The sequence below is a fragment of the Cotesia typhae genome, unplaced genomic scaffold, assembly GCF_013202065.1.
Source record: "Cotesia typhae breed Kobodo isofemale line unplaced genomic scaffold, CoteBio_Ctyphae scaffold_152, whole genome shotgun sequence".
In the NCBI taxonomy this organism is placed as follows: Eukaryota; Metazoa; Arthropoda; class Insecta; order Hymenoptera; family Braconidae; genus Cotesia; species Cotesia typhae.
This window is the reverse complement of record NW_027423776.1, coordinates 2425851-2439747: the sequence shown is the minus strand read 5'-3', so window position 1 is coordinate 2439747 and position 13897 is coordinate 2425851. Positions and strand designations below refer to the sequence as shown.

The window sequence follows — 13897 nt, the reverse complement described above, 5'->3', positions numbered from 1 at the left end:
TATTAGGGTCTTTTACCTTAACAAATTATCTAAGTAACGAAAAAATAAATAAAAAGAACCAACTCAAGGCGGAAATACCCTATATATACATACAAGATCATATTGAATTTCGATGAAAATTAAAAAGAAAGAAACAACAAAATAAAAATTCTTTGTTTAAGTTGTTAAGAAACTTCGTCCAGTATTGAAATGAAATCTATTTTTAAAGAGCCTGTCAGTTTTCGGGTTTTTTTTTAACTTCCCTTCATTTAAAAGTTATTACGGTTTAAAAATTCACATAATAGTGTTATATGAAACTTCTATCAGACTTTTGAGTTCGAAAAGCTCAAAAGCATTGAAAAGCTATTTCTTTGAGCTCGATGAGTTCAAAAACAAAATAAGTGAAATGTTTAACGCTTGGGTATAAAGTTAGCGAGAAGTTGCAGAGATGGCCTTTAGGGTCAACCGTTTTCCTAATTTTTTCAAAGAATTTTTTTCGAAAAATATATATGTATAAGTGTATACATACTTAAGCGCCAATTCATGGAGTTTAAAATTAACATTTGCTTAGGGGGACTTGTACAATACCAGAAAGAGTATACAAGGATTATCTCCGCCTCTGCATTTTTAAGGTCTTCAAAAAGAGTCTTTCTTGTATTTTGCTTCCCTCAGTCGCTTCGTTCCTCTTACAATATTTCAATGAACCTTTCGTTATATTAATAAAATAGTATTTACTTTTTTACATCTTTTTCATCTTATCAATTTTTTTTTTTTATATTTCAATCAGTAGTTTTTTAATAACCGTTTTGTTTTTTTAATTTTTGTACAATATAACGAGCCTTAATACAACAAACTCGATTTAACAAATTTTTCGCAATCCCCTGTATGAAAATGCCCGTAAGAACTAATGCACAGTATACCTTTCTACTACGATGAGATTTATCAAAAATCTTTCTATAAAAAAATTGCAATTACTTTAGAATATGGATAGAAAGTATTATTAATCCTTTTTAACGAATTTTTTCTACTTATGACCTTTACATAACGTATCCTATCAATTATTTCCACTTAATTCCACAATTATTTATGTCTTGAGAATTTTGTTTATGTAGATGAGAATCCTACAAAGAAAAAAGTAGACTCTTCAAGCTCAAAAATATAATTTATGTGTTATTTTGAGCTCTCCGAACTCGATGAGTTTATTGTCCTATGCTCTTCATGTGGTTGGCAGCATTCGACGCAGTTTTTCGAATCCTATGAGTTATTTCCAAGCACAAATTGATCAGACCAAAAATTTCGAATTAATTCGAAGTAATCACTTTTTTCGATTTTTTTTTGTCAACGATAACTCACGAACGAATTAACTGATTTTGATGGGCCTGGCGGCGATCGACGTGGTTTTTTGATGTTAAAAGCTGAATAGTTCTTAAAATCGATCGGTAAAACTGTTTCAAAGTTATTAAAAAAAAACCACATTAAAAAACAATTTTTTTCATAGTTTTTTTTTAGATGTCTCAAAATCTACCGGTCCGAATCGGTCCAAATTATATCAAAAATCCAAGTTTGATCAAGCATTTTCGAATGATGTCCATCGGGATTAAATCGGTCAAGCCGTTCAATACTTCCCGATTTTCGAAAATTTCCAATTTTCTAAGCGGAAAGTTAAGAAAACTATTTTTGATGTTTCTGTCCAATTGGGACTTTGACATGTAAACAAGTTACTAAAAGAAAAAAGAATTAGGCTTATGAACTGAATGATATGGCGCAAAGTATATACATATAGATGGAAGGAGAGCTAACTGCATTACACTACAGTTTCGATCGTAATTTCTCTTTTGACCTCTTTATTTAATCTTGTCTATATAAATTCATCTCAATACACGTAGTATATACATGTAATGATGATAATCGATCGAAAATCTCATGCACATTAATTTTCTCCTCACTTTTCTATCTAACTCTGATCTCTTAATTCAATCTTTATTTTTTGTAATTAACACACGGGGTAAATGTCAAATTATCCAGTTTTGTATACGATTCTTTTCGATTCCGTTCATATTCGGATGTTTTATAATGTAAAGAAAGTATTGACTTGCATATTAATTGTCAACTTTTTATTTCAAGCAGTTACAAAGTTGTTTCTACTCCATTTGTATCGGTCAAAAATATGTTATTAATTTGTAATAGACTGAATGTTTAAAGACATACAAATGTGTGTATGATACACTAGTCACAAAAATTAAGAAATATAAAAGAAAATTCGAAATTTTCGGGTGATTTTCAATGAACTGTAACTCCGAGGAAAATGATCGTACAGCAAAAAAAAAAAAGCAAATTATAGCTCCAAGTGTCTAGTTTTCAGATATGATCATGAAAATTTTTTATCCTATTCAGGTCTGGAGAAATCCTAAGAAAACTACAAAAAAAAAAAAATTTCCAAATCTTTTCTCGTCTTAAAAAAGGTCTACGGGCTTAAAAAAATTTTTTTTCTATTATTTCGATGGAAAGCTTTTTTAGAAAATTTAATGCCTTTTAATTTGATGTCATCAGAAAGCCTGTATGATGATTTGCCACGGAGTTATCGTTGGCCAAAGCAAAAAAGTACTTTTTCACTTTGACAGTCAATAACTCTGAAAATAATGATCGTATAAGAAATCGAAGGACGGTTTTGAAAACTACACGATATTCTCTATAAGTTACCATGAATAACTTTTGTCAAAAAAATTTTTTTTGAATTGAAAACTTTAACTGAAAAAACGACAAAAATTTGCATAATAAAAGTTACTTAATTTTTGTGACTAGTGTATTTTAAACTTTCCACAACAAAAATTGTTAATTTTTGAAAAATAGGAAAGTTATTGATTTTACTACGATTTTCCAAAAACTAGCTTCTGTCCGATCTCGAAACTATAAATTAAGATTGAAATTTTATTAATATTTGTAATTCAGATTAATTTACTAAAAAAAGAATTCAGATCATTTCCTATATTAAAATAATAACATACGACAATTTTTTAAAAATGTATTCCTTTAAAAAAATGACTTTTATGAAGATTTTCTTTTCTTATTTATCGAAGAGACATCTTATATATCCGAAAAGTAAATCAGAAAATCCCTTATGTATTCAACTTCATTTACTAATTTAGATGTTTCTATATTTATAGCTGAAGAGAAAAAAAAGTAAAGAAAAAAAAATAGCTCTTCGCAACGTTTTTTTATTTTTTTTTTATCTATATATAAATCGGGTCGCAACTTTTCATAAAATAGAAACGTAAGATTGTATTCCGTTCATATATTTTTAGATAAATATTTATTTGTAACTAATGTGATTTTTTGGGTGGTAAATTATATCTTAGTGTAAAAATTTAACGCACGTATCTAATATCAATCTGTTTACTTGATAAGTGAAATACTAATCATAATGAAATGAAAAAATATTCTGTGTTTCATAAGTTTGAAAAGTTATATAAGCTTTATAAAATTATTTTTCACTCATAGCTAAATTTGTCTGTAGAGCTATATAAATCAACTTCTTAAATTAATTCCACCATTTAAAAAATAAAATGGTTAGATTTGATATTGTATACTATCAGTTTATCAAAAAATCATAAGAACCTTTTTTTTTAGAGCATTTAATTTCTTACAAAGATACTCCACGAAATTGTCTTTATGATTTTTGGTTGGTGAGTTACAAAAATCAAAAGAAGCAAAAAATCATTTTTCCCATGTTATTTTCATGGGAAATCTAAATGTGCAATGCGAAGCATCTTAATATTAAAATTAAGAGCTAATCTTTTCACAGGCTTATTTTTATGTCTGAACGAAACTTTTAAACATGTTACTGAGAAAAAAAAATATTATTTTTTTTATCCATCCTAATGTATACTCATACTTATACCTTTATATGTATACTTGAATTTAATTAGCGCCTGAATATAGAGTTTGCATATATTTTCATGCTTATGATATATATTCGACCAATCACATCACGAATAAATTGGTTCCATACACATTTCATCTCTATTTTAATATGGGATGTAACGTTGAATTCGACATAAAATTTTTCTGCTGTTTTTAAGAATACATCAAGTGCTCGAAAAAATTACTGTTGATGCGTTTTTGAGTTCTATGATCTCATATTGAGTTTGCCTCAACTATTTTTAATTTTTTCGAATTACTCCAATTAATTTTTTCCTTTTCCAAAACTATATCTGAATATTTCCAAATGGTTATAAATATTCGAGACAATCCTAAAAAAATCACAATTATTATAATGATTATGTTGTATTATAAAATTTCTTACGTAATTAAAAAATTCAAACTGAAAACTAACTAGTTATTATTGTGCTGTTGATAAAACTTGAAACCAAAATCAAAGCGTGTAAAAAATTACTTTGTAAACTTAAGCTTCTTTTATAACAAATTTCATCAACAGCATAAGGAAAATATTTTTGAAATTAATCAAGTTGGTCATGACAAAAGTTGAAAAAAAGCTTTAAAAATATGATTCGATAAACTTTTTAAGGAAGGGGAAGGAAAAAAAATATTAGTGATAAGTTAGTTAAAAAAATTATGATTTCTAAATTTTTAAATGTAGTTGAAAGATAAATATGTTTATTTATTCATTCAAACTTCAGATATAGCTGATTTGATTTAAAAATTTTTTACTTCAGGAATTTAAAAGTTATTGTATGAAAGAAAATGTATTTACAATAAATTTTATACACTTAACAGTTTGAGCTTCTTATAAAAAGTGAATGAATGAATTTTTGATTTCAGACATCTAGAGATGATCGTCAAGTTTCCAGTCCTAGTAATCAAACCCTCACACCGTCTCCATCACCGTCACCAGTTGGCGACGCGCCTTTGGGACGCGCCTTGATGGAGGCAGCTATCCAGCAAGCAAATAATTGTAATCAGCATCAACCACCACTAATCGTCACCCCTCCGGGATATTGGATAGATGGTACTGATCATCGTCATGCCCTGGATTCTGTTGGTAGAGCAATGCTGCCAACGCAACCAGCCTGGCAGCCTCGAATCGATCAAGACGACACAGCAAAATGCTATCGGCGCTTTTTTGTTGGACGGGTAATTATGTATTCAAGATAAATATACCCTTTACTCAAGTTTTAAGTCAAAAGTAAAGAAACCAATTATACTCGGTAATAAACTACACAGTTAGAAAAATTATTTCGATGCAAGAAACCTATTTTAAAACGACCGGTTGACTTGAAAAATTTTTTGTCTTGACTTTTATCTCTTGACTCATCAGACCAAGAGCTTCAATCGATAACTACTATCATGTTTGATTCAAGAGTATATTATATTGAATCGATGCAATTATATTCTTCGTCCAAGAACAATCCTCTTCAATAAAGAATTCCTGGTCCAAGAAATAGTTTTTTCATTTAATATTACGAAGAAAATTCTTTTAAAAAAACGAAATTTCTATCCCAGTTAGTACGAGTTGACAATCAAGTAGTTGATGTTCAATGGTTTATGTCAAGTTTACGTAAACTTAGCGTCAACTTTTGCATTTGCAACAGTTTTATAGAACTTGACTTTAACTTACGCATCAAGCTAGCGTAAACCTACTGCCGGAATTGACCGAAAGGTTCGCTTTGCGGAAAGTTGACGTTAACTTGACGTAAACTAGTTATAAGTACAACTGTTGCCTTACTATTAGCGTAAACTAACTGTCCTAACTAGGATACTTTACCATTTTGAAAAATATTTGAGACTTTTTTTTATGATATTGAAAGCAGCAGAAATCCAACAGTTTTTAATTTTAACGGCACTTTTAAAACAAATCATTAATATCTTGATCTAACGTTTCCGCGCATCTCAATCCAAATGAAAGAAATTCTTAGATAATGTAATGTGTATCTTACACGGAAAGAAAACTGTATGAAAAATTACGGTAAAAACATCGTAATTTTTAGTATAGAATATTATAATGCCGGACCTAAACTCAAAGATCGTAATTTTTACGATGCAGTATCATAAATTTCTATCACTTAAATTAAAAAGAAGCTTAGGTTACCGAAAAAAATAATTCTGCATCACCGAGGAATCGAACCCGGAGATCTCTCCGCCACAAGTCCAAGGTTTATCCTCTCACGCTATCAGAGGCATATCTAAATTTCATGTTCAGTCACATAATAAGACCCGCCATACAGTAATTGGTCATCTTTTGGTGGTGGCGCCGCAAACTACTGGACTCTGTCTTTCTTTTATTAAAATATATAGTATGCGTCCTTATTCACTTGTTCTTACAGAAAAAAAATTTACTAAATAACATCAAATACAATTTTCAATAATTCAAATTGTATTCTGTAAACGGCAGCATCGTAAAAATCAAGATACTAAAAGTATAGTCCTGGATTACGATATTACTATTGTAATTTTTCATATAATTTTTTTTCCGTGTAGTTGACAACAGAGTGAAATAAGTTGTTGAATTCGTGAAATTATTAAATTATGACTTTTCTACTTACTCTTAATTCAACTGCTTTAATTTTTTGATTCAATGATTTATAATTTGGTTTAAGGTAGTACTACCGTTACCACAAGAGTCAAATCCCAAAGCCTAACCTTATTTGATTAACGTAGTAGATTTCCCTATACTAAATCACGTTGAAGAAAGAGAGACAGAGATAAATTTTGAATGTTTTTTATTAATAAATATTCTCATATGCTCGGAAACCATACTGATTGTTATAAAATATGTTCTAGATGTTATTTTCTCTCGTTGTCTTAATTTTTATTAGAATCTTAACGTCCAGTTTTGTGAAATAAAATAAAGTCTGTGATTTTCCATAAGGATCAATGGTAAAAGCAAAAATATGTAAATATTAATATCTTTTTTTCAAGACTCGCCAGGCTTCCAAAAATTTTACTGCTTAGTTATGATATTATAAAGTACCAATTTGCCAAATTTCATTAAATTCTGAACGTCAATTCTAAAACCGGTAGTACTACCTTAAGGAAATTTATTACTTTGAAATAAGAGTAAAGTTCTGAAGAAATTGTTTTTTTTTAATTTTGATTAATTTTATGTGAACAAAGCAAATCTAATCAATACACTAAATAGATTTGAATTTGAATGACTTTGAGAGAATAAATTTATTAGGAAATGATGAAAACTATTTCATGCAAAGCATTTAATTTATTAATAATCCACGTCTTTATAAACACTGTACGAAATATCGTTAATTAATTATAAAACAAATATTCATCTATGAAAAATTATAAATATTAATGACCTCGTTAAAACTAACTTTATTTGTTTTAATATAACTTGATTCACTTATTTTTCGGAACATCGATTTCCCTGCTATACGCGAATGAGTCACATCTGTCAATGAGCTTGAAAATGGCCGCTATTCTCAAAATTAAAAGAAGCCAAAAAGTGATAGTTTTATTTTAGTTAACTTCTTGGTATGAAAATTATAAATTTTATAGACGTTAGGGATTTATATTCAAATCTCAAATATTAATGAAGAATAGTCTAAAGAAAGACAAGTCCGAATGCTAATTTGAGAATTAACTTTCGGTAAATTTTAATGGTGTTCTGAAGGACTTCAGAAAGTCAGTAAAATTAAAACTAGAGATCTTGAAACATTTCAGTTTAGTAGGGAGTAGTTCTATTCTTGGCAATTCAGCGTCTGAATTTTTAGTCGCTTCTGTATTTAAAGTTTATTCAAAAGACTAGGTGCGGCTGCTTTTCAAATTCAATAGATTATTATTACAGAATCTTATTTTAGAGTTTGGTAGTTTTTACAACCAGAAAATGTTATCAAACTATCCATATAAGGTACAATGATTTCGAAAATATTATTTAATTTTTAAAAGCCTATGTTGTTAAAACATAGTCTTTGTTCTTTCAAGTGAGTGTAAAATATATACAACATACATATCAGTTATTGATTCATCATACAACATAGATCAGAATAGAATTATTGTGTTTGCAGCCTACGTAAGCTCCAGAGGGTCTAATACTTGCGTGGGCTTGGACAAATCCCACTAGACTCACATGAGTTGTGCTAGAAATAAGAGATTGATGAATAAATAAACGAAATATTCTAGTAAATGTATGCACAAGCATAAACCTGTACAACACAATAGTGTATGAAGAATCTTGCTGTAGTTTGTTTTATATCTTATATGATCAGAGACCCAAGACCAAGATTCAAGTCTGGGCAACAACACAAGTGAAGCAAAAGATACGAAAGAAAAGAAGGCTATACAATATTCTAGGCGTGGGAGTGGGAAGTTTCTCATAGTTCGTTTTCTCCCTCCTCTTAGCATTTGTTGTTCTTTACATCGACCCTTCCTGCACTATTAATGTATCTTGCGTTCTTAAGTTTTAAATGCTCTTCAACGAAGGTGAGCCTACGTGGAAACCCTCCCTCCCTTCCTTTTATTGTATACCTAATACTTATACATACGTTAACTCATATCCATGCACAAATTATACAAGCACATTTTACTTTTCAGTATTTTTCTTCATGTAATTTTGTATTTTCATTTCATTCTTTGCATCGAGTCAAGTAGCTTCCATACTGAGATAGGATAAATTTTCTGTAATTTATAATATAAGAAGTGTCTTAGCATTTCAAGAACTCTGTATGTTTTTATTATTTTTATCATTTTCTTTATAGCTTGTTCTTTTTTCTATCTTTTTATCTTTACCTGTATTTACCTATTTTTTGTATTTATTGTTTCTGCATTATCCATGATTAACGATGATTTTATTCTTTATTTCCATTATCATTGTCAATTCTACAAATAATAATTTCTAGCATCTTATGAGTAACAAATAGAAGCCAAATCATTTTTTCATAATAAAATATCAATTAAAAGTTACATATTATCTCCAAAATATTTCGTTCACAGAAAAAAAAAATTAACTTGAATCAAGAGAAAAATTCTTGAACCAAGAAAATAATATTAAAGAGTTTTATTGTTTTGGATCAAGACGAAAAATTCTTGAATCAAATGAAATTTACTTAAACCAAGAAAAATTTCTTAGTCTAAGAATTTTTTTGCTCAAATCAAGATGTTCTTCAAAATTATTTACTTAATTCAAGTTAATTTTTTTTCTGTGTAAGATTTTACAGTATAAATGTTACAGTTGAAGTTTACAATGTAATTAGTTTTTTACTGTCCATAAATGGGTAACATCAAATATTTTTTGAGTTATTGCTTTAATAATTTTGAGAGAGCGATGAAATAGATCAATTTACTTATTACTAACTAATTATTAACTTTTTTTTAAATTTCAATTGATATGGAGTAGTGAAACTAATTTATATAATTAAAAAAATAAAGAAAATTTTGTCTCCAGCGTGTATATTATATAATAAAATGGTTTTTTTTTGTTTGTTTGTTAAATTTAGTATTATATGAAAAGTATTGACCTGAATTTATTCTTTTTCGAAATTTCATATGGTTTTCAACAATAGCTAATTTACTATGTCTGGTTTTTAAAACAAATCTGAGTAGATTTGAGTTTCGTGCTCGATAAATTTTATTTATTCAATCTTATACAGGTGAATGTGGTTGGGTGTCAAATTTTAATCAATAAATTTCCCATATTCATTTACACTTATTTCAATAATTAAATTATAAAATGTCTACCGCTTGGTTTTATAACATCAAATTATTAGTGAATCGATCTTATTATAGCAATATTATTTCTAAAATATTTTTGTTCCTACTCAAAATTATGTACTTTCATGATAAAAAAAAACCCAAAATTTCTCGAATTTCAATTTTGAATTCGATAAGCAATTACATAGTGACTGAAAGTTGCTACTATATGATTATATTGTTTGACTATTATTACTTAAAACCGGATAGTTTGTAATTTTTTAAATTTGTATGCTTAACACGTGAAATGTAAGCCCACCATACTCACAAAATTCCTTCACATAACGACTAAATTTTTAATTTATGAATAACACATGTTTCCGCCATTAATTATCTATAAAACTTGCATAAGTTAAAATGTTATTTACTCCAAAAGATATTTAGAACTTTAATATTTATTACTTTTATTAAAATACTTACATCCTCAACATAAATTAACAAGTGTTGTTAAACTTATGACAACATCAAAGGTTATTATAAAAAACGTCGCTTCGTTTCAAATCTTGTCATTTATTTTTTTTTTACAGTTTAGTTCTTCCTAATCCTTTGTTTTACATTCTATTTAGATTGAATAATCGAAACAGGATGCTTGAAATATAAATTGGAATAAAGCCAAAATGCCATGTAACTTTGCTAACAGCGACGTGAGTGACAATTCTAATTGGAGATTTTTAGTATGAATGTATTATAACTGTGCATGCAAGAGTTAGAAATCGATCGCTTAGGAAAAGAATAATATTATGATAGTGAGTTTAAGAATTTCTTAGTTTAAAAATTTTTCATTTAATCTGCATTGAAAATTCGAGTTTCAATGCCTGTTGAGCCAACCAAAACTAGAGAATTTCAGACCAATGCGACTGTTACCGAGCAGGAATCAATCATTTTCTTCCCGGCGGGCGGAAAGTGACAACCTTCGTCCCGCTGCGCTAAACAAATTTGCCCCTTTTCGTCTTCGTCGGAGAAAAAAATAGTATACAGCCCTTAGAAGTAAAAAAGAAAACCTGAGATCACATGTTTATTATATGTGATCTGAGGCTTTTCTTGTTTTTCTTCCCAAGGGGTGTAATATACTATTCTTCGGAGTTGCAGATGAAGTTGCAGTTTTATTTTCAATCCTATCAGAGTATCGTTTTATTTATTTTATTATGCCTTATAATTGTCATTCTAACCGTTAATTGTACTGACATATTATAATTCTGTTATTAAGCATATGAGTAAGCATGACAAAAGAAAACTATTCAATTTACAAATAATGTTTAGTAAAAAATAAACCATTACTTTCTTGAATTACAGTTTTTAATTTTCTTAATAAGCTTTATAATAAAGTGGTATTTTCGCTATTCGTCTGAAACTATCTAGTTCTGGTTGGCTCCAGACATTGAAACTAGTATTTTTAAAGCAACTAATGTGAAATAGTATATTACACACCGAGGGAAGTAAAGTAAGAAATGTCTCAGATCACATGTAATTGTTGGCCGAGGCGAAGCCGAGGTCAACAAACATGTGATCTGAGGCTTTCTTATTTACTTCCCGAGGAGTGTATACTATTTTTTTCCCTGACGAAGGTGTAAAGCGGAAACTTTGTTTAGCGCAGCGGGGCTAAAGTTGACGCTTTACACCCGGAGGGGAAAAAAATATAATGTGTGACGAGGGATGAAACACGATTTCAGACCGAATGATGCCAGCCCTCGCTTCGCTCGGGTCTGAAATCGTTTTGTTTCATCCCTAGTCACACAATATACTATTTCTACTCAAATCAATAAGGTGAAATTCTTTAAAATTATTTACTTGATTTTAGTAAACTTTTTTTTCTATGCAGAAATTTCATTGGTTATCTCTTACATTTAATTCAATGACAATTACGGTATTGATCTAAAATAAAATACATAGGATGTTATTTCTTCTCCGTATTTTTTATTGTGTGTGATGCAAAGCAATAACAAATATTTACCAAGTTACAACATGTTCAATTATCGATTTTTTCCCCATTTCAAGTGGTATTGAACAGCAGTAATCTTTTTAGAATTGATTAACTTGTTGATATAAGTAATTATCAAAATAACTGTTTAGTCCACAGAAATTAAACAACAATTGATTTTACTAGAGCTTCTTATATTATCACAATAGGCTCAAACAATTGGATATAATATTCGATTCTAAAAAAAAAAAAAAAAAAAAAAAAAAAAAAAAAAAAAAGCCGCTATCAAATTGTTAATAAATTGAAGACGATTGAAAAAATTCAAATTTTTAACTTTTCGCTATGAAAATTGATAGGTCTTATAGAATGCTATTTTGACTGTTCGTGTATTGTGTAAATCTTAACAAGTAAAATGTAAAATTTAAAAAAAAATATCCCGTACTGTTTTTTTTTTAATTTCTATCTGAAAAATATTGCATGAGTTATTAACAATGCCATTTTGCGCTAAATTAAAAAAATATTCTAGTGAACTGAAAAACAATCAAATCGCTTTGAAAATCAAATAGACATGTTAAAAAGCCTCAAACATTTTTTTAACAAAAAAATTTTAATTTTTGGAGTCAAAAATATCTCTAAACTTTACACAGCGATATCTTCGCTACCTAACTATGTTATCAGACTCTTTTAAAAGGACGAGTATATTATATGCGTAAAACCGAGCCTCATGCCTCATCGGCCCAATTCTCACATTCTACAAATATTTCTGAACTTATTTGTTCAAAAATTCATAATAACCAGTAGTATTACATCTTTGCATTATATAGGTACCTACATAATTTGAAAAAATTGTATTTTATTTATCATTTAACTTCTAATTTCTCCGGAAGTAGTATTATAGTTATATCAGCCCTGTCCTTACATATTTATAAATGTAAATATGTAGTGTAGTATGAATACCTGCACATATACATAAACTATGCAATGCGATAAAGCTTCGTGCTTGCTGTGCGTGTATGCATGCAATATGCGTGCCTATTGTCAACGATACTGCACAGGTACGCTCGGTACAATGTCGAGGTTACCCAGTCTGATGATAAAGTATCCAACTTGTGTATAAATTGTGCAGTTTCTTTTTATTTGCTAATTATTCATTAATTCTATTATAATAAATTGCTCCATTTAATATTTTATTTAATTTATCTTTGTTTTATGATTTTTCTTTTGTTAATATAAAATAAAAAATTAACTGCTTATCGCTTTTTTAGTAATTCAAACAAATTTGTAGTTTTATTTTTTAATTACCTGATCAATAATACATTTTTATGGCCAATTTAACAGTTTTTTAGAGAACAAATAGCAATGAAAGAAAAGAAACAATAACAATTTTATACATTGAGAAAAAAAATCTTCAAATAATTATATTTTTTTAATCAGTATCACCACTTGAATAACAAGAGAAAAATTTTCCTATGCTTTTTAAAACTTCGTTAAAGGTTTACTATTTTGAAATTATTAGGATATTTTTTCATAAGAAATAAAACTCTACAAAAAAAAAAGATCTGTCGTCATTATTCCATTTTGTTATATTCACTCCTCTAATATTTAATCAAAGCGAAGTTGAATTTGAATTTGAATTAGAAGATTAAGATAAATTTTTTGTTTAAATTAGAATATACTGTAGTAATATATTTTAATTTTTTTTTTACCGACAAAATCAGTATCACGACTTTATCCATTCACTTCAACGAAAACTGAGTCCTCGGAAATATTATTTGAGCTATTTATTTTACCATATATATAAATGAATAATTTTTTTTCTTGTAGGAGCATGTAAATCTTGTTGGTAGAGACTCAGAAAATGGTCCAGTGTTGGTATCAATGAAGGCAGAAACTGTTGCTGGGCAAGAACATTGGAGAGTGTTACTTCGGATTAGATCTGGATCAACCCACGAATTAGTACCATCCATTAATTTAGAACCCAATCCATCACCTTCTAAAATGGTTAAGGTATATAAAGAAAAATTTTTTTCACTTTCACAACACATACTTATAATTGAGTTAATTTTTAACCAATTTACCACCATCAAGTCTGCGAAATAATTAGTTTGAACAATTTACTTACAAATAATTATTTGATTTTTGTAAGAAAATTTATAACTTAAAACATTAAAATTTTCAAAATCTATTTTTATTTTAATTTTTTTTATTCTTACAAAAGCTTGTTGAAAAATGATTATGAAAAAATTAATTATTTACATTAACTGAATTTTTTTATTAATTAGTTTTTTATCTCTTTTACATTTATTATTCAGATTTGATTATATTATCAAGACGTAATAACTA

The 13897-nt window shown here is 28.3% G+C and overlaps 2 protein-coding genes across 6 annotated transcripts in view; both read left to right on the top strand.

Moving 5' to 3' along the window:
• LOC141536217 (putative phosphorylase b kinase regulatory subunit beta) overlaps positions 1 to 13897 on the top strand; it is a 112443-nt gene that overhangs the window by 14838 nt on the left and 83708 nt on the right. The window lies entirely within an intron of this gene.
• LOC141536218 (rap1 GTPase-activating protein 1) overlaps positions 1 to 13897 on the top strand; it is an 83850-nt gene that overhangs the window by 65078 nt on the left and 4875 nt on the right. For all 5 annotated transcript variants that reach the window (XM_074256584.1, XM_074256586.1, XM_074256585.1 and 2 more), the window contains 2 exons: positions 4759 to 5070; positions 13379 to 13561. In XM_074256584.1, the coding sequence (XP_074112685.1) occupies positions 4759 to 5070; positions 13379 to 13561 (495 nt within the window). The remainder of the gene's footprint in view (positions 1 to 4758; positions 5071 to 13378; positions 13562 to 13897) is intronic.